Below are 26,946 nucleotides of genomic sequence, written 5' to 3' on the forward strand. Positions count from 1 at the left end.
GTTTATATATGAACTAGTTAGTATATTTAGCTACAATGTGTCTAATATCTATACACTGACAAAATGGATTTTAAAAGCCCCCTGTAGAAATATGCAAATTAGCACCGTTCGCCACCTCAGAGTCAGACAACCTTCTAACAATCAGCATCCTTAGAAACGCTTAAACAACTCAGAACGTCAGCATTCATCATAACATCGTAATATACATCACATACATAATTCACCCGCTATAATGTATCCGATTTTTCATATAAAAAGAAAAATATAGCAGGATACCTGGCTTCTCTTGAGACTCCCCTGCTTCCCGCCCGCACGTACGTTGACTTGATTGGTTACAACATGTTTATGACGCAGAGTTAGGGTGATTTCAAACTGCAGTCTTTTTTTTCACTGGAGTTTTAAGGAGAAAATACTCAGCAATGGTGGATGAATTTGAACATGGTTGGTCTTAAAGGGGTCCTATAATGCCCCTTTCACAAGATGTAAAATAAGTCTTTGATGTCCCCAGAGTGTGTATGTGAAGTTTTAGCTTAAAATACACCACAGATATTTTTTATAGCATGTTAAAATTGCCACTTTTTGAGGGTGAGCAAAAACGCTGTTTTGTGCGTGTCCCTTTAAATGCAAATGAGCCGCTGCTCCCGGGACAGAGGGCGGAGCTTCAAAAGCTGGCATTAGCATCTTTGATTACCTCCCTCAGACACACACTGAAAATGTAAAAAAACTTTTGGCCTTTTATGTTCACACCGGTGTCGGACAAAGATGGAGAGACTCAAGAAGTGATAACATGTAGAATGCAACAAGAAATTTCAGAATGGTTAGTTGAAGATTTTGTGTAGCTGATGTGGAGTTAACTATTTTCTAGTCATTGATTAGCATATTCTGTCATAGCGTTCCGGGGGGTGGGGTTTATGTAAATTTTATTGACTACATTGCTCATTTTAGTCCATACCAGCCATTTGTTGTGGTCCTTAAAAGTGATTTCTGTAAAAGAAAATATCTCCCTTTGCTTTGAACTTTTGAGCATTGTAACTTTACAGATGTTGTCACAAAGACATACAAAGTGGTGTTTTGTTGATACTAGGATATATTTAAATATCTTCAATATGACATTTAAAGTCATAAAATATCTTGCTTACATGGTTTCATAATGAACCAACTCTTTCGGCACTTTGAATTGGACAGGAAATGGAAAGCAACAAGATTTTTTTTTACTATAAAAAAAGGTTTATTAGTTCAAGAAAAGAATGACAGGATGTTTGTTCAGTCTGAGTTCTGCTTTGTACACATGTGCTGTACAATGCAGAAAGAGTTTGAAACCCTTTAATGGACAATCATTTGACTCTCCTTCACCCTCGATTCCCAGTGACGCATTAAAACAAATAAAACAGTTCCAGTGACACCTCAGTATCTTTTCCACTGAATCCACAGACAAAATGAATTCATCAGTCCATTTTCATCTTCACCGTGTAAGAGCGCACTACAGGGGAGGAGGGCGAGAGCGATTTTCCCCAGCTTTACCAAGCCACTTCCATCAAAACATTTCATGAACATGGGAAAGACAAGGAAAAACACTACAACAGTAATCTATAATCTTGCCCATAATGATCCGAAACTTCAGAATAGTAACTTTGTCCTCACAGTATCAACCTGAGGCTTAAGATCACACAGCATTGTGGGTAATTGATTTTACATGTACGAAATGAGGCGAGTTTACAGGATCTTACAGAGGTCATGTAGTTCATTTAAGTGCATGTAATTTAACAGGTCCATTCATAAATTAAAGAACTGGTCGACATTTAAGGTTCCTCTATTTTTTTTTTACACCCAGTACAAAGGTCACAGCCTGTATAATTACAAACTTAACAACAAAAATATATATAATAATGAAAAATGAACCAAATGTGTCTATTTTCTTGAAATCTGGAGACTTTGAAGTGAAAAAGAAAGGGCACTAGAAGAAAAAAAAAAATCTCAATGGACTTAAATATTACCAAAAACGTAAACACAAACAAATCTTTACAAAAACAAAAAAAGAAACTAGTATTCACACAAACTAAACAACTGAAAAGGAAGCACAACAGACCTGCGACCTTGTGCTACTGACAGTTACACTGTAAAACCACTAGACAGTCGATTGTGTGTGACTGAAATCATTTGGCCATGACTCTGAAATAGGTTATTCTATAAACAATTTCCCTGTTAAATGAGTTTCTTACAGAGCGCCAGAAGAGTTCTGAGTAGCCCTATTAATAAACTGTCTCTTGACGCAGCAACCAAATAACATGAACTTTCCCAAAGTCTGCAAGGTCAGATGTTGGAGCTTCGTCTCCCTCTTGTGGCCCCTAGCGAAGGCCTCAGGCGTGGGTCACGGGCCTTATAATGCTCGTTGAAGTCCAGACGGAAACTGAGGAACTGAAGACTCTCATCAGAGCAGGTCATTAGCAGCCGCAGGAACTCCTGCACTATGCCCTGAAGGACAACAGGAAGAAAGAAAGAAGGCGTTATATCCAGGCCTGGAGCTTCAGACACTTAAGTATAAAATCTCATGTGACGTGATAAAGTGATCATTTCTATCTCTTGGTATCTTACCAGCCACCCAAGGACAACGGATGAAATGTATCTGTAAGCTAATAATGTTACACTAAATATACTGTGAATTGACCCTGAACGAATAAATAATTTTAATTAATTCAGCGGTGTATGTATGATCGTTATTAATCAACATTAGCAGTTTTGAAATGATCAGTAATGGTTTGCATTGAAAGCAGATAATACAACGGCTTATTCTTGTCAGGTTTTAAACATTTATTCTTCTATTTTAATATTCATTTAAACTAATATAAACTCCACTGTAATATATGCAAATGACTATATAATAGAATTTACATCAGGGATAAATTTACAACTACAACTAACCAAACTTTTCATTCCAGTAAACCTTTCAGGACTAATCTGTCTCCATTTCAAATAATAAACCATTTTTTTATGTCAGGTTTCAAAAGGTTTTCAAAAATATTGATCTTTTTTAATATCAATTAATATAAAATATAATTTATTATTTCTAACTCCTATAAACTCAAATGTAATACTTTTTTTTTTTTAAAGGCATATTTTTAAATATATATTTTTAAACAGATTAATACTACAAAATAATAATTAAAAAAATCAGTAATTATAAAAACAATGGGGAACTGTGCAAAGAGACAAAAAAAAAGTTACATCCACACATTTACATGAAAACTCTGATTAATAATGAAATCTGGGCATGTTCCAATGATGTCCGTTTCATATGTCTAATATTTCAACAAGAATACAATGAGAAAAATAATTAATGTATTCTGATGACATTTATATTACAAGAATATTCCAATAGCTCTAAAGCAAATATATTTTCGAAAATCAATAGTCAACCAGAATATGGGCTTTAATCAGAAAATCATGTGATCAATCTCCACATTACATTAACATCTAGCATGAAATGTGGCGAGCACAGACCATTTAGTGTTTGAGCATTGCATATGTAGTGTGGATCAGCATAAAATGCTCTACTAAACACCATTAAGCATGTTCGCTCGCTCATACCTGCTGGTTCAGCACTTTTTCCACGCATGCATGAGATGCTATGGGTTTATTGGGCGAGCACATTAAAGTGTATGAAAAGCTGTGTGGAGTACCTGATAGAAGTGTGTGAGTAATCTGAGCTGAGAGCACATTTTTGGTATGGTGTCTTTAAACTCCTGCACACGTCTGTTCTCCTCTGCCTCCTGCTCTGCTGTTACACCCCACTCGCCCTGAAATACACAGAAACAGAGCTAGAAACAAACACTCTGGCACTCTTTTCACCTTTGTTTACTTTCACAGTAATTTAGCTGACACCAGAAGAGAAAGAAGAGAAAGAAAATAAAAAAATCAATGGCAATAAACAAACACCATCCACTCCACTCTGCTGTTGACCTACACATTTGCTAATGGCCACTTTCCAGAGTCAATTAAAAGAGTGGATTATAATTCTTATTTTGAGTGCTGGACACTCTGAACATGTGACTTAACCATTAGGAATGCTCTGGGGCCGTATTCACAAAGAATTTTAAGGCTAAAAGTAGCTCCTAACTGGCGAATTTAGGAGCAACTCCTAAAAATAATGGGCGTGTCACTCGTAACTTTAGGACTCCTAATTTTTTTGACTAAGAGTAATTCACGAAGCATTCTAGCCCTAAAAGTAGCACCTAAGCCTGGGACAGCTTAAAAGAAGTCGAGAGGACTCCTAACTCACTAAGACCTATTCACAAACCGCTTTTTGTGGCATTTCACGTTGCGATGTTTTGAAATGCGTATGCGGCGGCTACAGGAGCTTCCAATCGCGAGGGAACAATTTTGCATTGTAGGCATAACTAAGGATGCAATAACGCCACCAACAACAACCAAAACTAGGCTACTCATTGCATGTAAACTAATTGTAACATTGTGAATCAAATTAAAATGTTCTTCTCTTTGCAAACGTAGGCAGAGGCATATAGTGACAGATTAATTCAATAATGTTGCAAAGATATTGCATCAATCCATATGTTTCATTAGGCTACTAGGCTATTTGTTTTGCCTTACTCTTTATTCATTTAGGCTATTTATTCAGTTATTCATCATCTTCCGTCCTTCGCACTACTTGTGTAGCGCACGCATTCTCAGACCTGTCACCTGTCACTCATCATCGTAGGGGAGGTGTTTGGAATCATTCCCGCGTTACAATCATCAGCCAATCAAGGTGGTCACTTCAGTCAAGCTCGTGCATTAGTAATGACGTCATCCATAGCAACGAAGACTCACTCTTAGTTTAGGAGTTGTCATTTTTCTTTACTAAGAGTAGGTCTGAAAGGCGTTGTGAATAACTTTTAAGAGAAAACTCCTAGCTAAAATCTTTTAGTGCGATTTAGGAGTACTCCTAGTGGTAAGATAAAATGCTTTGTGAATATGGCCCCAGGCCTATAAGAAGCCTTGCTTTTTTTGAGCAATGGTCACCTTTGTTTTTGAGCATTTGGGATCTGTATAATGTTTAACATCATTTATTTGACCAAAAATAAAGTAATTTCAAGACAATTTTATTAGAACTAAAAATAACTTTTCTATTGCAATCAGGGTTTGAAATTAACGCCAAATGTGGGTAAAAATCAACTGTGGCGAGTAACGCTGTCAAATCACTAGCCAATTTGGCGTGTTACTATGTTTGCTCACTTTGCTGGGGAAGTTTGTGTAAGCCAAATCTGCGCGAATTTAGCGCAAATACTCAACTCGTCAGTCATTGTGATCTATTAAATATATAATTGCGTATTGCGCAAAATCTGGCTTACTTGAACATGCATGTCACTGCGCAACACATAACGCCGCGCTTGTTCATTTGCATTGAAGGAATAGCAAAGATTAAAAAGCGTTTGGTTCATTCATTCATACATACATACAAACATATATATATAAGCTGTGACGTAGTAACTTAACTTTAATTTGTTGTTCTTTTTTGTTGGCTAGAAGTCCTGAATGGCCGGTAGCTTAAAAATTTTGCAGCCAAATTGGCCGGTGGGTAAAAAAGTTAAATTCAAACCCTGATTGTAATGTATTGTAAAATGCAATTTTTTCCTGTGATGTCAAAGCTGAATTTTCAGCACCATTACTCCAATCTTCAGTGTCACATGATCCTTCAGAAATCATTCTAATATGATGATTTGCTGCTCAAGAAAACATTTCTTATTATTATAAATGTTGAAAACATTTGTGGAAACTTATACATTTATTCCAGATTCTTTGATGAATAGAAAGTTCAAAAGAAAAGTTTGGTCACTTTAATGTGTCCTTGATGGGAAAAAAGTATTAGTTTCTCAAAAGCACAAATTAAAAAATTGCCTGCAATTTCTTTCTTTTTTTTTGTATAATTCTCTATAAAGTGTATATTTGTTTACAGTATTGCACTTCCAATAGAAATCTTTGGTGCAAGGCCTTCTAAAGGTTTAAAAATAGTAATGAAGTTCATATTTTTGTTAAAGTACATTAGTTCTTTCATAGATAATGATAACAGATCATAGATAAATAATGCACAAAAATGTGGGTTATTTGAGCTGTAAGGCCAGTTTCATGGCTAGTAAGAAATATTTATGGCTGATAATGTATTAATTTCACCTTGACCATGAATTTTGAATTCTGCATACAGCGAAAAGCAATGATAGCAATGTCATCATCATTTTAACTTGCATTTAATGTGTAAAAAAGCACTTTTTTCTTTCTCTCTGTACATACCATCTCTACTCTCTGTCTCTTCTTGTCCTCGAACTGGACGCGTAGCTGCAGCTCTTCTAGAGCGGAGCGGTACAGTGTGTCCTGAGCGTTCTGGAACTCAATGATCTGATCAAACACCGCACGCAACTGATTCAACAGAGACTGCACACACACACACACAAAGGACAGATCACAGAGTTATGGAAACGAGCACAAGTACGAGGGATCATCATTGGTACGCAATCACCCTGTGTAAGTGCATCGTACCCTGTTGTTCACATCCAGCAGGCAGCGAGAAATGATGGTGTCCAGAAAAACATCATGAGCCGCTATAATGTGATCCAGATCCTGAGCCTGCTGGACCTTATTCCACAACTCATCCCAAGAGCATTCCAACACCTACATTGACACATGCACAATACAATTAATAATAATACAGCTCAACTGTTTGAAAAAGACAAACATACAGAGGGACGTACCTCAAATGTGATATAATACTGCATCTGATGGATGAAGTGAACCATCTCAGAAGCGAGAACATGACATTGGTGCAGTACGCCAGAGAGCTCTGTGCAAATACACAACGGACATCTCAACTGTCTGCTGAGAAAGGTAGATCTCACCAAAAAATGTAGGTTGGTTCAAAAACATCTAACAGAATGAAAACCGCACTCACCCGGCATGCTCTTCAGCAGTTTGGCGTTACACATTTGACCCTTCCAGATGTCGGTGAGGATGTACTCCATTCTTTTAGCCCTCCACAGGAAGTTGAACACACGCAGGTAGTGGCTCATACACTCACGGGTGAACACCTGACGCAGGTATGACACACATTGTGGTTAGGGATGCACTGTTATAAACAAAGACTTGCCCATAACGATATAACCAATTAAACTAAGTCTGATATTTTGACTAAATAAATTAAAACTAAAATCAATCATTTTAAATGCTACGAGTGAATTTAGGCATCAAAACATAATGGACAGTATGAGAAATGTATAGTTTACATTTAAAGGGTTAGTTCACCCAAAAATGAACATAGCCCTCATGTCATTCCAAACTCATAAGACTTTTGTTCATATTTGGAACACAAATGAAGATATTTTTAATGAAATATCAGATTTCTGTTCCTCCATTGAAATTCTGATGCTTCAAAATGTTCCATCGTATAATAAATCCATATAAATAGAGTGATTAAATCCAGACTTGTGAAGAGACATGATCACTTAATAGAACAGATTTTAATTTAGGCTTTTATTCACATATAAATAATTGCTCAGCAAACATACATGGAGCACTCAAATACGGTAATCGGAAGCTCAGGCACGATTGCTTGACCCGCAAGAACCATTGAAATTCATTCTTGTGTCACACCAGCGCGTTTGAGCTTCCGCAAGAACTAATGATGTTTGTTCTCACGCGTCAAGTATGAACGGTCAAGCTTCCGTTTAACATATTTGAGTGCTCTATGGATGTTTGCTGATCAATGTTTATATTTGAATAAAAGCCTATATTAAATCTGTTCATCATATAAAGTGGATCGTGTCTCTTCAGAAGACTTTGATTAAACCACTCAAACCACTATGGATTTGTTTAATGAAAGCTTTGAAGCATTTTAGGTGAATAGACTTTCAATGGACACACAGAAATCTCTCAGATTTCACTGAAAAAAAATCTTAATTTGTGTTAAGAAGATGAACGAAAGTCTTATGGGTTTGGAAACCCATGAGGGTGAGTAATTAATGACAGAATTTTCCTTTTGGGTGAACTAACCCTTTAACACACAACCCCAAACCTGCAAACTATTTCCGCATTCCGGGTGGAACGTAAGGTTATAAAATAGTCAAAACCAAATCTTTTTCAAATAAAAGCCATATTGTATCTGATGAATAACTTCTCATTATACCATGGTCTGTCTAAATACTTGATTCTGATTGGCTGGAAGGTGTGCAATAAGTAAGGGATAATGTAGAGCGAGGCAGTTGTTATAGTGAATACAACCCCGACAAGCCCTGATCAGCCTGAAGGGGTTGTATTCGCTATAACAACTGCCTCGCTCTACATTATCCCGCTTATTACATGGCTACCTACCAATTAAATCAATAATTTGACACAAAATAATGATTTAAAAAGGAGTTTATTGATTTAAAAACGATTGTATTGCTTCCGCTAAAGAAAATAGCCCGTTCCGTCTCTACACTTAGAATCCTGCGTCCATAGCAACGCTTTGTTTTTCATGGCAACAGTGTGTTATCCTTAGCAGCGGTCTGTTATCAAGAAATAACAGACCGCATTCTACATTAGAATTCAACCAAGCCATGTAATAAAACTGTTTAATGCACAGGTAGTTCCAAGTCAGTTTAATCACCATTCTATATTAAAGCGCTGTTTTCATTGAAACACACACACACACACATCACTGCTACACACTGAAATCGTGCTGCACACGCACATATATTCAGGAGCACAGAAACTTATCAACGCTGCCCCGTGACTTTTAGTAATAAAATAGCTTCGCTATTGAATCACTGTATTAAATTTCTCAGCAACTAGGGGGTTACATCGCTACTTTTAAGCAAGTAAACTTTCAGCTTTAGACAGTTAATGGAGAGAGAGAGAGAGACAGAGAGAGAGAGAGAGAGAGAGAGAGAGAGACACTGAACAGAAGCAGGTAAGCATCTCTCATCTCTCTCAATAATTAATTCAAATAAATGCTATAATTCATTCATTCATAATCTTACCGTACTACTTTATCAGTCTCTGAAGAAAATAACCGTAAATTTAACCCATTTGGCAAATGACCATGGTATAAGTAGGATAATCCACAGCTAGCTGAAATTATTAAGCGATTAATAATTAAACGATTTTAATGCACTCCGCTTCGCTCCACACCGTGCATTAAAATCATTTAATGCACAGCTAGCCATGGATTTTCCCTTACTTAATGGATGCTGAATCTTATAAATCAATGCTGCAATAAAATTATCATCTAGGTTCACTGAAATTGATTGCCCGATTCTTGAATGGGCCTTGGTCAGGGTCATGAGTCATGACTACACCTCTGCTAAAAACTAAGCAATATCTCTTCCAGAACAAAAATGATTCGAATTAGTTACAGGGTAACAGTAATTAAAATATTAGTGTTATATTATGTGAGCAGTAGATTATGTCAAAAAGCATCTCAATGGGCTAGAACAATCTTGCTGGGTGCATACGGTGTGCGTGGACTTCAGCTGCATGTGTTGATGATGAAAAATTAAGCCACAAACTTACCGTGGCAATGGGCCCCTCTACATGATAATCCAAACTGAAGACGTCCCAACCAGTGTCCCCAGGAGAAACCTAGACAAAACAGGACACCAGATCCACATTCAGTGATACACGATATTTGCCATCAGATATTTGTTTATTTGGCTCAGTTTCTTCTCAGTACCTCCAGTAGCCGGACATCAAGCCTCTTTAGTATCTCAGGACTGTCAAACTGGGCATTGGTTGCCCTGACAGCGGTCTCCAGGATACCGGTTAGATTGTGTTGGTAAAGAGTGGTGGCAGCCCTCACCAACTCTGGCCTGAGAGAAAGCGAGAGATAAAGAGAGATGGATGACTCCAAGAATAAATGTCCTTACTAGAGGAGAAAGAACGGTTATAAATCAACGATGAAATCAAGCACATTCATGTCAAGCTACACAAACAAACTTACTTGAGAAGGTCCATGAGGTGTCGGATGAAGTCTCCCTGGCCCAGCAGAAGGTATCTCCTCATGGCCTGAAGATGTTCCAGCAGTTGGTAGTTCTTATTCAGCACGTCCAAAAGATACTTACTGGTCTCAAAATATGCAGCATCAATCTTACTCTGAAAGGCCCCTTCCAGATCAGTGAACAATTCTGTCGCTGAGAAAGATATACAGGGTGTTAAATGAAAGCAAGAGCATGAGAGAGAGAGAAAAAAAAGAAGAAGAGGAATGAAGAAAAAGTCAAGAGGAAAAATGAGGCAGCACAATAAAGAAAGACCCTTATGAAAATACAGTATTCTGGCAAATCCTTGCGGCAAACATTGGCAGATATTTATTACAAGCTTGTATTTCCCATGCAAATTAGCAGGGTTATGATATTTTAAAATGTAGAAAATAGACAAAACTCATTTTAGATAGTAATAAATAGTGTTGTCACGATACTGGAATTTCGATACGATACTTTTAAAAATATCGATATTCGATACCACAGGGAAAAACGGTCATGTGGTGCGTTCAAGTCATCTCGTATAGATCGTATTTACGAGTTGAACGCCACCACAATGCCATAAATACCAGTGGGGAGCTCGGGATTTTCTCTAAGCCCCGATCTTTACGAGTTGTGGGCGTGTCACTGAGAAACATGGCGGAATACCACAATACTTAGGTATTTAGCAGTGATGTTGTCAGGCTTTTCTATTTACAGCGCAGTAAGCTAATTGCCTGCACAGAATATGATGGCATTACAATATAACAATGCAACATGTAACGATAAAAACAGTGCTTTAAGTTTTTCAGGTAGGTTTAACAGTAGCATTACTGGTACAGAAATAGTCTTCATTGTAAAAATTAAATACAGGTTAATCCTTACAATTAAAGTTACCAAAGTTATTCAGTCCAGAACATTGAGTGATTTTCTCTTCATCTTTTGTTGTCTGATGAACATTAATGACACAGACAACAGCAGGTTTATTAGGCTGCTGTCACTTTAAGAGTGAATGGACAGATTCCAATATATTGTTACACACTAGGGGTGTAACGGTTTTAGATACGGTATGTGCGGTGTTAAAAAAGGACTACTGTCAAATAAAAATAAAGAATATAAGAACAAATAATCTAACAAGCAACAGCACGTTTTCAGGTAGGTTGAACATTAGTTTTCAGGTACAGAATTAGAATAATGTAATCCAATGTAAAATAACATGCATATTTGACAATCTAGAGCAGTGAGTGTTTTCCTTGTCTTTTTTTGTTTGATTAACATTAAAAACACAGACAGGAGGAATATTAGGCTACTGTCGCTTTTAAGACAATGCCCGGATCCAAAATACTGATATTGTTGTCAGTGACACATGCGTTGTCTTTCTCGACTGTATAAGTTCACCTTAGGCATAACAGACTATGTCAGCTAGGATACGCAAGACGGGCATGTTGACAATTTTTGTGTAAATTTGTCCATTCAAGCGCAAGACTTGAAAGAGAACTCAATATCTGAGCGCTGTCTGAGAGTGTGCGCACTTCGGATGAGAACACAGACACAGTCACACACAAACCATATTATAGAAACGTCATCAGATTTGAGATCAACCGCGGTGCAAGTGTGTGCCTATCCGTGGGTGGGGAACGGTACGGTTTGTTTTTTTACCAAGAACCGTTAAACCCCTAATACACACCCGTTTTTTTTTTCTCAACCGTTTACATTCACTTAAGACAAAGTACATTTTGACATAATTTTATCCCCTGGTTTCACAGACAAGGCTTAAGTGTAGTCCCAGACTAAAATGGAAGATTTTAGCTGTTTTAACTGAAAGCTACTTGTACTGACAGATATGTCAGTGCTATTGCTTTGTCTCAAGATGCACACTAGCAATGTTTCTTTCTGAGGCACGTTTATAAAAGCTGCTTAAATGCCCTAATTGAACTAACAAAAACAAAGCTTAGATTAAAAGTAAATTTCATAATGTTATTACAATAAAAATACCTGGAAAATAGAAACTATAATAACCTTGGTTGTGACTAACTGTTTATAAAAGGTTTACAAAATAATGGTGAACGTGACTGCATTGTTTGCCAGATTTGTGCCAATAAATAATTAAAAAAAAAAAAACTTTGCAAGGTTATACATGTAAAGAGCAAACCACTTTTGAAGAAAGAAAAAAAATAAACCAGACAAAGTTAATGCGGAGTAAGAAAGAGAAGGACAGAACACCAGAAAACAAAGAACCTTCTAGAATCAAACTGAAGGACAGAGTACGTTGGAGGCTAAGAGCATTGATTAGCCATGCTAGCAAAGACGTTAAAAACAGCCAGCGTCGATATGGACAAATACACCACAGACAGGCGGTCAAAAGCTGCACTTTCCTCCACAGCAAATCAATCCTTCTCTCTCCTCTTTCTCCATCCCTCACTTTCAGCAGGTTATTTAACTATTAGCTGCCATTATGGCCACAAATAATCGCATTAGCAAGCATAAACGCAGCTATTTTAAGCAACTACATTAGCGCTAGCTCACCATCTTTGGGAGAGTCGGTGGATTTGGAGGCGGGCATGATCTTTCCCGGCGGCGTCCTGTCGTGGCAAACCTGATGCAGGAAGTTGATGGATTTGCCAATGAGTAGCACCTGGAGAAGGGCAGAAAGGAAGAAAACACCTCAGATGGCATCATTATATGCTCATTTCAATCTAAAGATGAATCACTGTTAGGTAATGTCTTGCATTAAACAATCAAACTGGGTTTTTGCTATTAATGAAGAAAATGTGAGTGCTGCTTGGCTGTGAAAAACTCAGACACTTCCTTCCAAGTGTGTTCTGTGTGGTTGATATAGTTTAGGTGAAACATGACGAAAGGTGTGTTATAATATACTTTAAGCAATCAATTTACAAACTTCACCTCGTGAGTGATTACACATATACACACACACACACACACATATATATATATATATATTTATTTATTTATATTTATATATACAGTGCTATGCATAAGTTTAGACACCCATGCTAAAGTTGACTAAAAAGAGGAATAAAAAATCATCTTTTGGAAATTGAAAAAAATGGAAAAATCCAACCTTTAAGGACACCAGTTTTCTTTGTGAATGAATAATGTATCGTAAATAAATAAATGTTCTTCCTTAAAATACAGGGTGCATAAGTGTGTACACCCCTATGTTAAGTGTGTATACCCCTAAAATATACATATTGTATATTTTATATAAATAAAATACAAAATATTGTACATCATACTTTTCACAAGTCAAGTGTGTTATTATTTGGAATATTTTCAATTTGTAATTTTTATAATATAAATATTTATGAATGAGTATCCCCTTGAAACACCATAGCACTTTGTAAAGAGCAAACTATAAATGTATATAAATGTTGCACATCATATTTTTCACAGGTTCTGCAGTTCTGCACGGGCAAACACCACTCACATTTTCTTTAGAAAACATAAAAACCTTGTTCGTGCATGTCTCATTCCTCGATCAATGACACTGATGCTATGCCATCATGTGTAAAGTACATGATGTACTACCATGATATAAGTGCTGTACCTTCCTGGCTTGGTCCATTGTGATGAAGGACGGGATCATACTCTTCCTCAGAGAGTACTTGTCATGCCACAGTCTGTCAGTCTTCACTGTTGGGTCAGAGGCTACAAAGAACTGAACACACATATTGATTGTCAGAAGGATTTCTTAACTTTTATTTTGTTTGATATAAGAAAGTTATTTAGCTACAGCCTGTCCCACACATACAGTCTCATAATGTTTACACTGATGAAACATCAGCTCAAATAAATGACCTCCATCGACTGTTCAACTGGTCGCTGTAATGCAATGACCTTTCTGTGGTAATAATTACATAGACGGAGGGAATAAAAGTAGAAGAGTACATCAGTGCTTTCAACACGGCAACTATTAAAACGACTATTGCCGAGAATAACGATGCCGAGCGAAACGAGGAGCTCGTAAACCCTTGGACCAGGAAGAGAGTGTTTTCGATGGGTACATTAGTGATATAACCCTCTCTGTCACCTCCACCCTCAACACTGCTTACACTGTGAAAAAGCCTGTTACACTTGAGCAAGGGCGAGATTAAATCCTGTGATTACAGGCAAGAGCGTCTGATTGGTGCCCATGCGGAGGAGAAGCTGGGAGTTGATTGGGCGATAACTCTTCTACGCCCGGCGACTTCAGACTTAGTCAAGTGGGCATAGGCTAAGTAAAGAAAGATTCATTGACACTATTTGGTAATGGCGGAGGACAAGGAGAAGTAGATGTGAGAGTGATAGTGGGAGAAAGAGAGAGACAGAAGGCCGCAGAGGAAGTGGAAGGAGAAGGGCCCATTAGCGCAGCCTCATCTGTCCTCATCAGGGTGTAGGAGACTGTGGTTCACTGTGTCTGCAAAACTTAAATCACACTCAAGTGCAGAGGTTTTCTCAGACACTGGCCTGAGATCAGCTTCCATTATGTGGTGGAAAATTGTATTTAATTATTAACTTTGTATCAATTAAGTGGTATTTTTCACACCCCCACCAAGCAGACACAAAGTCCCTTAAGTAAGAACAAAAACTATCTAGCTGAAAATAATTAAGGCATGTTTTTTACAATGTTCTTCAATAAATGAACTCAAAGAATATATAAAAAAATTAATTAGCCTATATATATATATATATATGCCATAAAGAGAATTCTATAAACATTTTTGTGTAACGAATCGTTCAACCAGTTTTAAATAAATTCGTTAAATCGGACCGTCTGTATTTTTAGTAATTGAAATAAAGCTGAAAAAGAGAGGCAAACTCTTACATCGCTAATGAAGTTATTTAAAATCTGTTTTAACACTCTCCTACTTGAGACACGAGGCTAATGATGATAAGCTAATGATACACTCTTCAGGACACTCAATGACTAAATTAAAAGTTAATTAAAATCGTTGCGATCATTGCATCACTTAATTCTATTCTGCCAGCAAAATCATAGAGAATATATTGTGTATATTTAGGTGAAAGGCACAGAGTACAGACTAGAGTACATAGGTTTGCAGTGTTGAAGTAACTACTCAAGTATTTAATTGCAGTCTGAGCGCACACAGAAAGTTCTAGCAAGGGTATCTGGGAGTGACTCTGCAAAGAAAAGCAGTGTCCTGACCTCATGGTACGTATCCTCCAGCTCCCCGTCATAGATCCAGCGATACAGGAAGTTGAGAATGGGGTGTGACACCAGACCAAGGATGTGCTGGATCAACGCTCTCATGTGGGGGTCACCCGTCTTTCCATACGCATGTACAGCTGAGGCCAGCTCTCCTCCTTTACGCCCTGTGAGAGAAACCAGGCTGAGGCTGACATCTTTGTGCTAAATGCATCTTTTACGATGAAATATGATGTTAATGCTGAATATAATATATTTTTAGTGTATTGTGTAACTTTTGAATGAGCTGTATCATCACTAACCTTGGCAGTAATCCACCAGGGCGGCCAGTGTTTTCAGCCGAACCTTGGGGTCGTAGGTCCACACCAGCAGTCTCCTCAAAGTCAGAGTGCTGTCCACGCTCACGTTTACACCCTGATCATCTTCCACCTGGAGCTAAACACACACACTTTACCGTTACCTCTTTTTCACAGAAATAGTGCTGGTTCTCATACTTATCACTGACATTTATATTAAGCTGCTTTTAATGCAAGTCAGACAGCGTATTAAAGCTGCAGTCCGTAACTTTTTTGGGTTACAATTATCCAAAATAATTTTTTTAGCAAGTACATAACCAGCCAGTGTTCAAAACTATCTGCTTGCCTTAGCTCGATTTAAAACGGTATAACAGCTTATGATAATGTTTTTAATTCCAGTGGTACTGGTGGATTTCCGCGGGAAATTTGAGGACGTCTTTGCGTCATTACGTCACATCTGTCCACATAAAGAAGAGTCTCGGCTAGTAGGCTATGTTGCGTGTGAGGATGTTGGAGGTGGAGATTTATAGCCTTTTCTCACAGCACTTGATATAATTAAACTTATCAATTTGATGGCGAATCCAGAAAGGTTCAAACGACAATCACTGACAACTGGAGATTCACTCGTTGTAAAATGCGAAAGACTTCAGACTTCGGAGTGGCTACAGAAAAAGAGAGAGCGCAACCAGCCCATGCGAAAACAAGGATAATATCGGAAGGGCATTAAATGTAGTCACGCAGTACTGCTGTTGTTAACATTAACAATTCTGAGAACAAAGTATAATTTGCACGGTTTGACGTGATCGTTAGTTTTAATCAGCGCAATTTACTGCAATGCTTTTTTCCCCCTAGTTGGTCAGAACAAAAGAGAATGTTACTTGTTCAGACGACATTTTCTGCGGAAAATTCTTATGTTGTTCATACTTCCAAAAAGTAGAATCTGTGATTGCGAATAACAATATCCACACCGGCGCAGTGACTGACAGCCGCACATTCTCCTCAAAACATTGGATTAATCCGTGCTGTGCCGTGCCGAGGCACAACCCACGTAAAGTGGATAATTCCGCAAATAACTGCAATTGCAGATTTCGAACAGAGATGGCGACAAAGAGGAAAAACTACGGACTGCAGCTTTAAGTACAATTAATTTTGATTTCAAATTGGGTATGTATATATTGGCTGGAGCTCACCATGAATCAAAACTGACAATACTTCTTTTTTAACGGAATATTGCTGTATTTATTTTAAACGATTTATCATTATTTAAATCATTATTTTTTTTAATTCATGTGCCCTGAGCAAAATAACTTCCCCTGCCTCTTGCTGTGACATCTCATCTCTTCTCTGATGACGTTTACTGGTGTGAGGGCGGGACAACCTGTCACTCACATGACATCACAGAAATAGCAAACCACAACCATCCAATCAATTCACGATGGACAAAATCAAGTCCCGCCCTACATTTTTCTTGCAGTTTCACTCTGATATACGTCACAACAGGGAAGAAAAGACTATCGCAACTTCCGTTTCAAGCCAACTATATTATCCAGCAGATTTCTCCAACAAAGAAGCAGCAGCAGAAAAGAGGCTTAATCAAATAAATATTTCATGGTCAAACACACACATTCTCCTCTGCGCATTTGTCCCGGACTCACCTGTGCATGAAGTACAGACAGCAATCTATAGTACTCCTTCAGCTCTTGATGCAGCGCAGCACAAAAACTCTGAGAACAAAGGGTGATAGGAGACAACTAAATAAATGTAATAATCTTTACTTTTGATCATTTTAATGCATGCTTGCTAAACAAAAGTATTAACTTCTTTCAAATAAAGAATATAATCTAGCATTATAAGATCTGTGTAGGTTAAGGATGTGTTCACTGTCAGTCACGTCACATTTCCTACCTGTCCGACAAGGCCAAAGGCTCGATCCAAGCTGTGGGAATCTGTGTATTTTCTAATTTTATTGTGGAGCCAGCCGAGCTCTGCCAGCCTGCTGCTAGTGTCTCTCAGAGACTTACACAGCGGCACCTACAAAGCAAAAAAATACAGTCAACATGCAGAACCATACTGGACCAAGATCACATAATAATGGACTACAAGAAAAACAACTGTATTTATCTTTTAAATGCAAGTTAAATATCTGCTGTAGGAATGTGTCTGAAATCGAAGTCTGTTTTAATGTATTCTGCCTGTGAACCGGCCAGTCTGTAATCTGCCCATGTGACACCGTGGCAAAGACATTTCTATCAGTTTGAAGAAATGGCTTTAGCTAATCTCGACTGTTACTTATTTTGGTCCTTTGTGGGCTACGTCTGTTCCATTCAACACAAAAACTCTTTAATAGTGTTTAATAAAAGGCCCATTTAAGCCTTTGATCAAATGTTCAATTGGAAAGGTCACCAAGACTCCTTCAAAGCAAACGCTTACTAAACAGACAACCAGTTCTTTTATATTTCTTCATCAAAGACAGATGAAGACAAAGAAGCTGCGAAAACCTCAGACTGAATACAATTATAAAGAAATGATTCCTTTAATTCTATATTCCAAGGGAAATGCAAAATATGAGTCCCAAAAACAATGATCCAGTCGGGCTGCAAGATAAATTGTTTTAGCATAGATTTAACAGGACATCGCAGTCACACCGCAGAATGTGCTACGTCAAGTATAGTGATCGTACTCGTAGTTGATTTGTGATTCATACGGACCAGGCACCGCGGTTTGAAATGCACGTGATTATCAGATTAATTGCAAAGTTGAACCATCATAGAGTAAAAGTTATCATTTGCACACGTTTAAGGTCCTGTCAGTTTAAACATTCAAGTTATTTTATGCCATTTGAGCGCAAGAAAACACCAAAGAGAACTCATTACGGAACTTGCGCGCTGTTTTTGTGCTTGAATGGATGCAAAATAATGTTAAAATACCCGTCTCGGTGAGTATCCTCGTAAACACAGTCACATATGGCTTACGTGAACGAAAGAAAATGATGCATATCATTATATTGGATCAGTGCATTAGTTCTTAAAGTGACAGCAGCCTAATATACCTGCTGCTGTCAGTCATTAACGTTAATCAAACAACAAAATACAAAGAGAAAATCACTTTTGTAGTATTAACAAAGATTCATTATATTTAATTTATACAGTGAAGACTATGCAGTATTTACTATTGAAGTGTTTATATTACTGTTAGACTTAAAAAACAAATCACTGTTTATTTCATTTGTATCTTTGTTCTATTGTGTTCATCTAATTCTTGTCATTTGTATATTATCTATGCAGATTCACTCCCCAACAAAATCACCTCAATCATTCTATAATGATTAATTCTTCCCAAATAGCTATTAAAGTCATCTGGTGAAACTGTTTTCATATTGCAATGTATATTGCAGAAAAACAAAATGTTGCAACCAGTTTTTCCAATATCGTGCACCCCTAATCCATAGATTTGTTAAACTCGTGCTATCTGGGTAAATGTCCTCATATTAAGATTGATTCTATGCTTCATATAATCATGTAATACATAAAAATTGACATGGATATGGAGTTTGACTTTTAGGTTTTTATGAAATAAAGGCATTTATCTCCATCTGAGGTCTAACGTTTTGAACATGTCACGTCCAAAACAAAAACGAACAGGTCTGGCCCATCAGAGTGCTTATTTATCCAGCATACCTCACTGGACATAAAAAGCACATTGTTCTTTTCCAAACAAATGGATGCACCATTTTAAAAGTGTCACTTAAAAAGGACACCTGATCGATGATTCCTGGTCAACGTCTGCCAGGAATGTAAAAAAAAGCCTGGGGAGCCTCTTGGCTCAAATGGACGGGCCACGTTAGTTATAGCCAGACGGCTGACGATGAGATCAATGCGTCTACATTTCCCATTATGCACTTACAAAAGTGATAACAGGTGACCCTACTTAAGTTTGTTTAATAAGAACTCACATACACATCACAAGTACTTTTATAAGAAGCGCTATGCTAGAACATTCTGCTCATAATGACTTTCCAGCATCTCAGTCTGACATGTAAAGTGTTTCTAAGTGGGGAAATAAAGAAATGAAGAACTTAAAAAGCAAGAAAAAAGTACTAGCCAATAAAATCTGAAACTTACACTTGCTTTGTTAAAAATACACAGTCGTTATGAATGACTGAGTGATTTGATTAGCTGTTTATTGTGATTAAATAAAACTTTATAAGCTTTTTATTTGTGGTGGCATTTAAATGTGTGGTAATTAAAACAATTGCTTAATAAGAACACAGCAAGCGAATATTATGAGAATGTTCATAACAATTTTACAATGACAATGACCTTGCTACAGTATTTCTTCATTTATCATTTTTTGCTAATATATGCTACCATTCAAAAGGGTATGCATACCATTTGGGGTCGGTAAAATTTTTCACCAAGGCTGCATTAATTGACCAAAAAATACCATAAAAACAGTAATATTGTGAAATATTATTGCAATTCATAATAACTGTTTTCTATTTGAATATATTTTAAACTAATGTATTCCTGATGGTAAAGCTGAATTTTCAGCATCATTACTCCAGTCTTCAGTGTCACATGACCCTTCAGAAATCATTCTAATATGATGATTTGCTGCTCAAGAAACATTTCTTATGTTATTTTGTGAAAACCATTATACATTCTTTTTCAGGATTCTTTGACGAAGAGAAATTCCAAAAGAGCAACATTATGTGTAATAGAAATATTTTATAATTTGTAACATTAAACTAGCACGACATGAAGCTGTAAATTTCCCAGGAGCTCTCAATGTGCCAAGTACCGTTTACAAATTGTCCTTTGATTGTTTAAGGTTGCTATGTAGTTACTGTAGTTCACTGCCTGCATGTGAGCGAGTGAGCAACAAAAATCAAAGAGAGAGAAAGAAAAATAAAGACAGAACCATAATAAAAGAAAGATATAGCTAATAAAGCATCACCTTTGAATCAATTTTGTAGCAGTTTTCTGGGCTGCACATCTTGATGAACTTTCCATCTATTCCCTGGAAAACATAAAGAATGTCTCGGACAAGAGCAGCCTCCCCGATCTCAGCTGGGCCAGAAGAAGAGATAGAAAGAATTGTGGGGCAAAAAAAAGAGAATTTAAATGAAAGAGCTGTAAAGGTCATACTCATAAATCTGTCACAGAAAAAGGTGCTATGTGGCCGACTGCATCTTAAACACCTCTGAAATAGTGGAGAGATTTTTTTTCTCTACAAGAACGGAGAAAAATCTAATACAAAAGGCAATTAGCTATTCTAACTAGTCTTAAGCATTTAAAAAAAAAAATTTTAAAAAAAAAATACTGTAAAGGGCTTCTCTTGTTCACAAAGAGAAACATTTATGCCATCTATTGCATAAAACTCCCAGGCACCTGTCACTGGTGTTTAACACATTTCTAAACAATCATGATTTATTATTAATAATACCTTATTAATTATAGTATATAGTATTACTCATCCAATTGTTTCCAGAACTGTTCATTTCCTTTAACAAAACAGTGATTGTTGCTGCAGACACTCACCGCTGCCGTCTCCATCCCGTCTCAGTCTTTGTGGGGGTCTGGGTGCCGGACTGGAAGAGGGTCCGCTGGTGGGACGAGGGGCGGCACCTGCCCCGGAGGGTGAACTGGACACTGGGAGAGTCCAGGCTAGACGAGACCCTCTCATAGACTCACCGACGGGCTGGGGTCCAGGTCTGAAAAACAAGCAGAAAATGACATACGTGGCAAAAGTTTCCTATATAAATACACTCATGTTTACCTGAAAACCTCGGCACTTCATTTAAAGGTGCTATACGTAACTTTTTCACTCTACTAAAGCATAAAAAAACATAATATATTTGCAAATATTGAGGAAACATACAAGTTTCTCTGAAAAACACTTCTACAACAAGATATTTTACTTTGAAATGTGCGTTTCCAGGCTGGAATGTTTGTTATTGTTTTGGTCTGTGATACTGTAAGTTGCCAATTTACAATTTTCATTGTCCATTGCGCTCGTTCCTGTTGCGTGTGCTCAAACTGGCAACCCGTGTGAGTCTGAGAGTCTGAGGAGCAGGAGGCGGGAGAAACCACGATCTCCGATATCTTGAATTGGACTGCAGTACCTATTTCCACCACTAGTTGTCATTCTTACAGACTGCACCTTTAACGGCTAAACTAGAAGGTCAAACTCTAGGAAAGTGGTCAGTATTTTTTGTGCATTTTTCGCTACATAAATGTAACCTCAAAATTTATGTAATTTTACCTCTACATAAATTTATCACAAACGTCATTGTCTTGAGACGCATCCTTGCTGCCCATTAGCAATATCTGTGGGAATTCACTAATTACCTCGTAATGGTCAGCTTTAACAAATAATGACACTGAAGTACAGACACTTTAATGATGATGTGGGTTCGACAGCTTTACTGTCAAATGGATCCAGCAATCAATTAATACAGGGCTTGGAGTACATGGTCATCTTTAAAATATCTTAAGTGCTGCAGGCGCTAGAGAGCGGTGTTAATAATAGATGAGCGTGTGGCAATTCAATTAAACATGCTACAAATACAATAGCTGTATTATTAGAAGAAAAAAAAATACTATTAAAAGGAGAGAGAGAAAAAACCCATTTGACTGTCACTGGGCTAAAGGACAACATGAAGCAAAATAAAGCACTTCAAATTCAATTTTATGAAACATAGCATGCATCAACGGAGGTTCATTGCTACGTGACAACAGCCACTTGTTAGTTTCAGTGAATATAATGGGAGCAATATTAGTTGCTCATGACTAGTGTGTAGACAGACACTGAGCTTAAACAAAATATCAAACCAAGTAGCACCGGCAAACAAATTTTGATAGATCTTTTCTTAGAAAAAGCTTCACTTTTTAGAGACCTTTTTGCAAATGTATAGAATAGTATGAAGCATGAAGTGAAAACCACTTTACATGAGCACGATTATTTCCCCTGTAGACAAAGGCAATTACTGAAAAAAAGAATAAATATGGGTGTTGAAACAAACCAGAAACAGACAATGATCTCTAAATGCGACATTTGCAAAAGATATCCGACTTGATACTTCACATCATATAGCCTAAGCCCTGAAAAAAAAAAAAATCAGGGTTTCCACAAGTGTTTTCATCGTTGATAATAAAAATAAATATTTATTGAGCTGCAATTCAGCATATTAGACTGATTTCTGAATGATCATGTGACACTGGCGACTGGAGTAATGATGCTGAACATTCAGCTTTACATCACAGAAATAAATTACATTTTAAATGGGTCCTATTAAGCTCATTTACAGGTTCATCATTTTGTTTATGGGGTCTACTAGAATACATTTACATAATTTAATGTTAAATAACTAAAAAAAAAAAAGATTATAATTTACATTGTTGCAGCACCTGTTTTCATCCTCTGCCTGAATACTCTGTTTTACTTTCGGTTTCTTTAAAGTCACCATGAAATCAAAAATGGACAATTCCTTTTTTTTTACAGAATGTTGCAATGTTTATTAGGGGTTCAAGTGCAAAATCGCTCATAACTCCTAAACAGTTAAGCATAGGCTCAATTGTCTTTAGATGGTTGTAATCCTTGGCTCAAGACGGACAAATGCATGCCTCGGATTTGATCGTCGTCCTGTCGGGCCATAAGTAGAGCGTGTACAAAGGTAAAATCAAAAAGAAACTATATTTCAGTGATAAATGGCCTGAGAGTGCAAAATGTGGTCTTTTCCCTCTCTGTTGTATGCGTTTACAGGCTTGATAAAGTAATTATATGGTAAATTACCTGTATTGGCTGTAAATTGCCTTTTCTATCAATAATCCATTACATGCTCGCTAAATAAAACATAATACCTTTTTAATCACTGGCTTTAAGGCCTTAAAGCGCTTGAACCCTGATAATTGCCTCTCGCAGCTATTTTTATTTTATTTATATAAAATAAAACCCGCTTGAACCTGACTTTAAAACCCGCCTTTTGAAAAGCTCAATCTGCTCTGATTGGTCAGTCGGCCCCAGTCTGTGTGCTTAGCGCATGTGTCGGAAATGTAACGGCCCTAATCATAACCCGTGAGTATCAGCACCGGAGGATTCATGAGGCACTATATGGCATACGTTTTGCCATATCAGTTCGAGCCAGAGTTCAATAATGACAGTCAAGAAGAACAAGCTGATCAACCCAAGCCACCTTCACAAGCACGACTTGTGTAGGAGTGAAAAAAAAAAACAGCCTCTCTTCGACATGGCGACAACACAACCTTTTTTCCCATATGTCTTGGATTGGAATTATGAGGGATATTGTGATGTGTATGTTCCAGAAAGAGAAATCAAGACTACAATCAAGGAGTTTGAGGGATTCAGAAACAGTGTTTACTTATATAGAGAATAACTGAAACAGCAACATTACACACCAAAGAAAGTTAAAAAGCATAATAGAACCCCTTTCAAATATATTCAAATTGAAAGTTTTAATTGTAAATTGTAATAATACTTTATAGGGCTGTGTTCGATACATCGATGTGTCGTCACATACTACTTGTCGATTCGGCTGAGGTGAAACGGTAGCGTGTTCATTGGTGTATTTAATTCACAATGGGTGTTGCAGCCATTCTGCATACATTTTGTCATTTCCCATTTGGAATTACTGGCTTCAAAGCAGATGCAACATGTGGGATGAGCAAATTATATGCTGATTTTTCACTGTATTTGTCACTGTCACTGTATTTCTGCAGTTAACTCTTAAATTGCAAGTCCATCGCTTCCACTCACCCGGTAAGCAGAGACGGAGGGGTCGGTCCAGGCCCGTTGATGGAGAACACTCCCATACTGCTGATGCCACTGGTGGCCATGCTGGAGTTATGGGCGGTGGCAGAGCGCTCTGGGTAGCTGAGCGGGAGGCTCTGGGGACGGGCGTAGTAGAACGGGGTGGAGTGGACGTCACGGGGCAAAGCCTGGGCGAGAAGAGCTCCATAACTACACACCTGTGGACAGGAAAGAACATTATACATAAATGTCAAATGATTTTCATTATGTTATTGTACAGTATCTGCAGAATAACTGGAGAAATATTTCATACAGGAACCCGGTTGGACGGCTTCCTTGGGTCTTCACAGAGGCTGAGCAGGAGGTATAAGATGGACCATCTATGTTTCAATATGCCCTGTTCACCAGACAACAAAATCAACAAGTGCACAAAACAAAATGCAGTCCATGTAATATTCTCAATACAGAATATTCTCAATACATTGTGGATCCTGACCTGGGTCTGAAGCTTTCTGTGCAACTCAGAGAACAGGGCAGCATCTGCTTCCCGTCTTTGTTTCAACACTACAATAAATAGGCAAAATAATAATAATTTTGAATCACACAAGCCTGAAATATTAAAGAATTGCCTGATGAGTTTAAGACCTGTTGAAAGATCCGATACAGATTACTTCATCTTCATATAACAACAGCAGCACAATATATTAAATACCATAGTAAATTAAATTAAACAACAGGCAAACTAAACTGACACTGTTTTCAAATAGGGAACATAAATGAATGACAAAGAAGTCTATCATCTTTGCATAAATGTAATCATTGGTTTAAACTACAGCTTAAAATGAATGGCTAAGGAGTAAAAACTAGATCACTGGAATCATTTTACAGTGTTAGGAAAGTAACAAACAACATTAATTACATTAGAGTCCATTTTAAATGGTGCTATCATCATAATTATTCATGTTTTTATCAGTCTAGATTATGAAATAACTGCCGACGGCACTATTTTTAGGGTTTTACAGTGAGTGGCGCATCTGTGGTCAATATGGCAACAAATGACATGCTTTTTAAACATTTTAAACACATTTTTAAACATGTTTATTGCTTGATGATTACATGCATCATTTTATGCCATGCAAACTTCTTGTTTTCTATGATGTACTGAAAATTTGGTAGAATTATTTGGTTTGGAGACATCAATTACAATGGGTTGAAAATTATAAACAAATCACCATCATTTTCCTGTCAAAAAGTGCTTATAAATGTATAGCTGTTCATTTTTGTACAGAAACAATAATGTTTAATGATAAACATTTTATCTTTATTGTTAAGCCCTGCACAGAATGATCTATGAACGCCACCTGAAATGATAATTGCTCTTGAATAAGGTAAGAACAGGGTTTCGGATTACTCACGTTCTTTTTTAATTTTCTCAGACACCAGAAACTCATCCCGTTCAATTGTGGGTGCATAATTACTTCCGATGACCCTCACGGCGTACTGGAACTGATGAGCTACGTCAGCTGAGAAGATACACAAACAACAGGTGCATTCATCACTTAAGACTTTAAAAAAATGTTTTTCATACATATTCACAAGACACATTTATGTTTAAGAACAGGATCTAAGTCAAAATCTACCGTATATCATGAAATGGGTGTCTGGTTATACAGAAAGTCATTATCTGATAGCAGGGATCATATTCCTGTAGGTCTGATGTCTCTGCTTCTACTAGATCCACTGATGAGCTGCTCATGTCCTGTTTGTGTTTGTTGTGAGATGTGTTTATGCAGATCAGGGTTTGATTCACACATACTACTGAAATATGACAGCATCAGTGAGCTGATAACATATTAAATAAACAATGGCGTTGGGTGTGAACAGGTTTGAATCATCAGGGTATTTATTGATCTAAAGGGCCATTTGAAACAGGGGCCCTGTATTAACCAGCATCTCCCTGATGTTTTGCCAACCTGTCCGCTTACAGCATCTCATCGGTGGAGGAGACCCTCCATCAGATTGTCTGTTTTCAACGAAACACCCCATATACTCATCGCAACACATACTGATCACGTTACTAAGCAGCTGTGTGACAGTGACGTAAACGGTTGAGATCTGTTTCTTTACCTTCACTCTTGCCCGTGATCTTACAGCACAGACTCTGCAGAAGCACGTTGGGTGATTTCTGATCAAGAGCCGCCATTGTGCACTTATATATCCCCTCCCGTGCGAGCAGAAGCGATACGCGGCGTGCTTTTAACCGCTGTCGCTTTTAATACGGTGGGTTTCAGCTGGGAGCAACAGCAGCGCCATTTTAACGGAACCCGCCGAAAAGCGCCCACATCGGACAGTAAACGGAAAACACGGCAACGGTGCGCAGCGGAATAACATCCGGCTGTAAAGTGAGACTCCGAAAAGCGTTCCTCTCTACAAACGTTACCTAAACACAAAATTAATTTGCGTTCAAAATTCAAAAAAAGTTATTTAGATATTATTATTATTATTATTATTATTATTATTAGTAGTAGTAGTAGTAGTAGTAGTAGTAGTATGTTGTTGTTGTTGTTGTTGTTGTTGTTGTTGTTGTTGTTGTTGTTGTATTTTACTAAACGCTGAAATGGGGTAATTTTTTTAATAAATGTATGAATGGTGCACAGGACTATAAACTTTAAAAAGTAACTCTGAATACATAACTCTGCACTCACACATAAATTATATGAATAATTGTAGTGCTTTC

General features: G+C 37.4%; 1 protein-coding gene across 1 annotated transcript; it reads right to left on the reverse strand.

Annotated features, from left to right (window-relative positions):
* Positions 1 to 1,213: 1,213 nt before the first annotated feature.
* On the reverse strand, positions 1,214 to 26,602 carry tubgcp3 (tubulin gamma complex component 3). The gene is made up of 22 exons (XM_079862030.1): positions 26,337 to 26,602; positions 25,625 to 25,732; positions 24,706 to 24,773; positions 24,523 to 24,606; positions 24,216 to 24,427; positions 20,981 to 21,153; positions 20,397 to 20,509; positions 17,346 to 17,471; positions 17,096 to 17,164; positions 15,447 to 15,579; positions 15,145 to 15,311; positions 13,546 to 13,656; positions 12,504 to 12,612; positions 9,962 to 10,151; positions 9,695 to 9,830; positions 9,535 to 9,603; positions 6,938 to 7,073; positions 6,741 to 6,829; positions 6,529 to 6,660; positions 6,283 to 6,423; positions 3,678 to 3,794; positions 1,214 to 2,472 (listed from the first exon to the last, which is right to left on the reverse strand). Exons 1-22 carry the CDS (start codon positions 26,410 to 26,412, stop codon positions 2,311 to 2,313), a joined length of 2,721 nt encoding a protein of 906 aa, XP_079718156.1. The 5' UTR covers positions 26,413 to 26,602; the 3' UTR covers positions 1,214 to 2,310.
* Between the last annotated feature and the right edge of the window lie 344 nt (positions 26,603 to 26,946).

Source organism: Squalius cephalus (assembly GCF_949319135.1).
Source record: "Squalius cephalus genome assembly, chromosome: 2".
Lineage (NCBI taxonomy): Eukaryota > Metazoa > Chordata > Actinopteri > Cypriniformes > Leuciscidae > Squalius > Squalius cephalus.

What these genes read in the sequence shown, in the direction of transcription:
- tubgcp3 (XM_079862030.1), bottom strand. Translation starts at nt 26,412, where the DNA reads ATGGCGGCTCTTGATCAGAAATCACCCAACGTGCTTCTGCAGAGTCTG. An exon ending in TGAGAAAATTAAAAAAGAAC is followed by an intron (nt 24,774 to 25,624) that starts GTGAGTAATCCG and finishes TATTTATTGTAG; the next exon opens with TGTTGAAACAAAGACGGGAA. An exon ending in AGTATTATATCACATTTGAG is followed by an intron (nt 6,661 to 6,740) that starts GTACGTCCCTCT and finishes GTGTCAATGTAG; the next exon opens with GTGTTGGAATGCTCTTGGGA.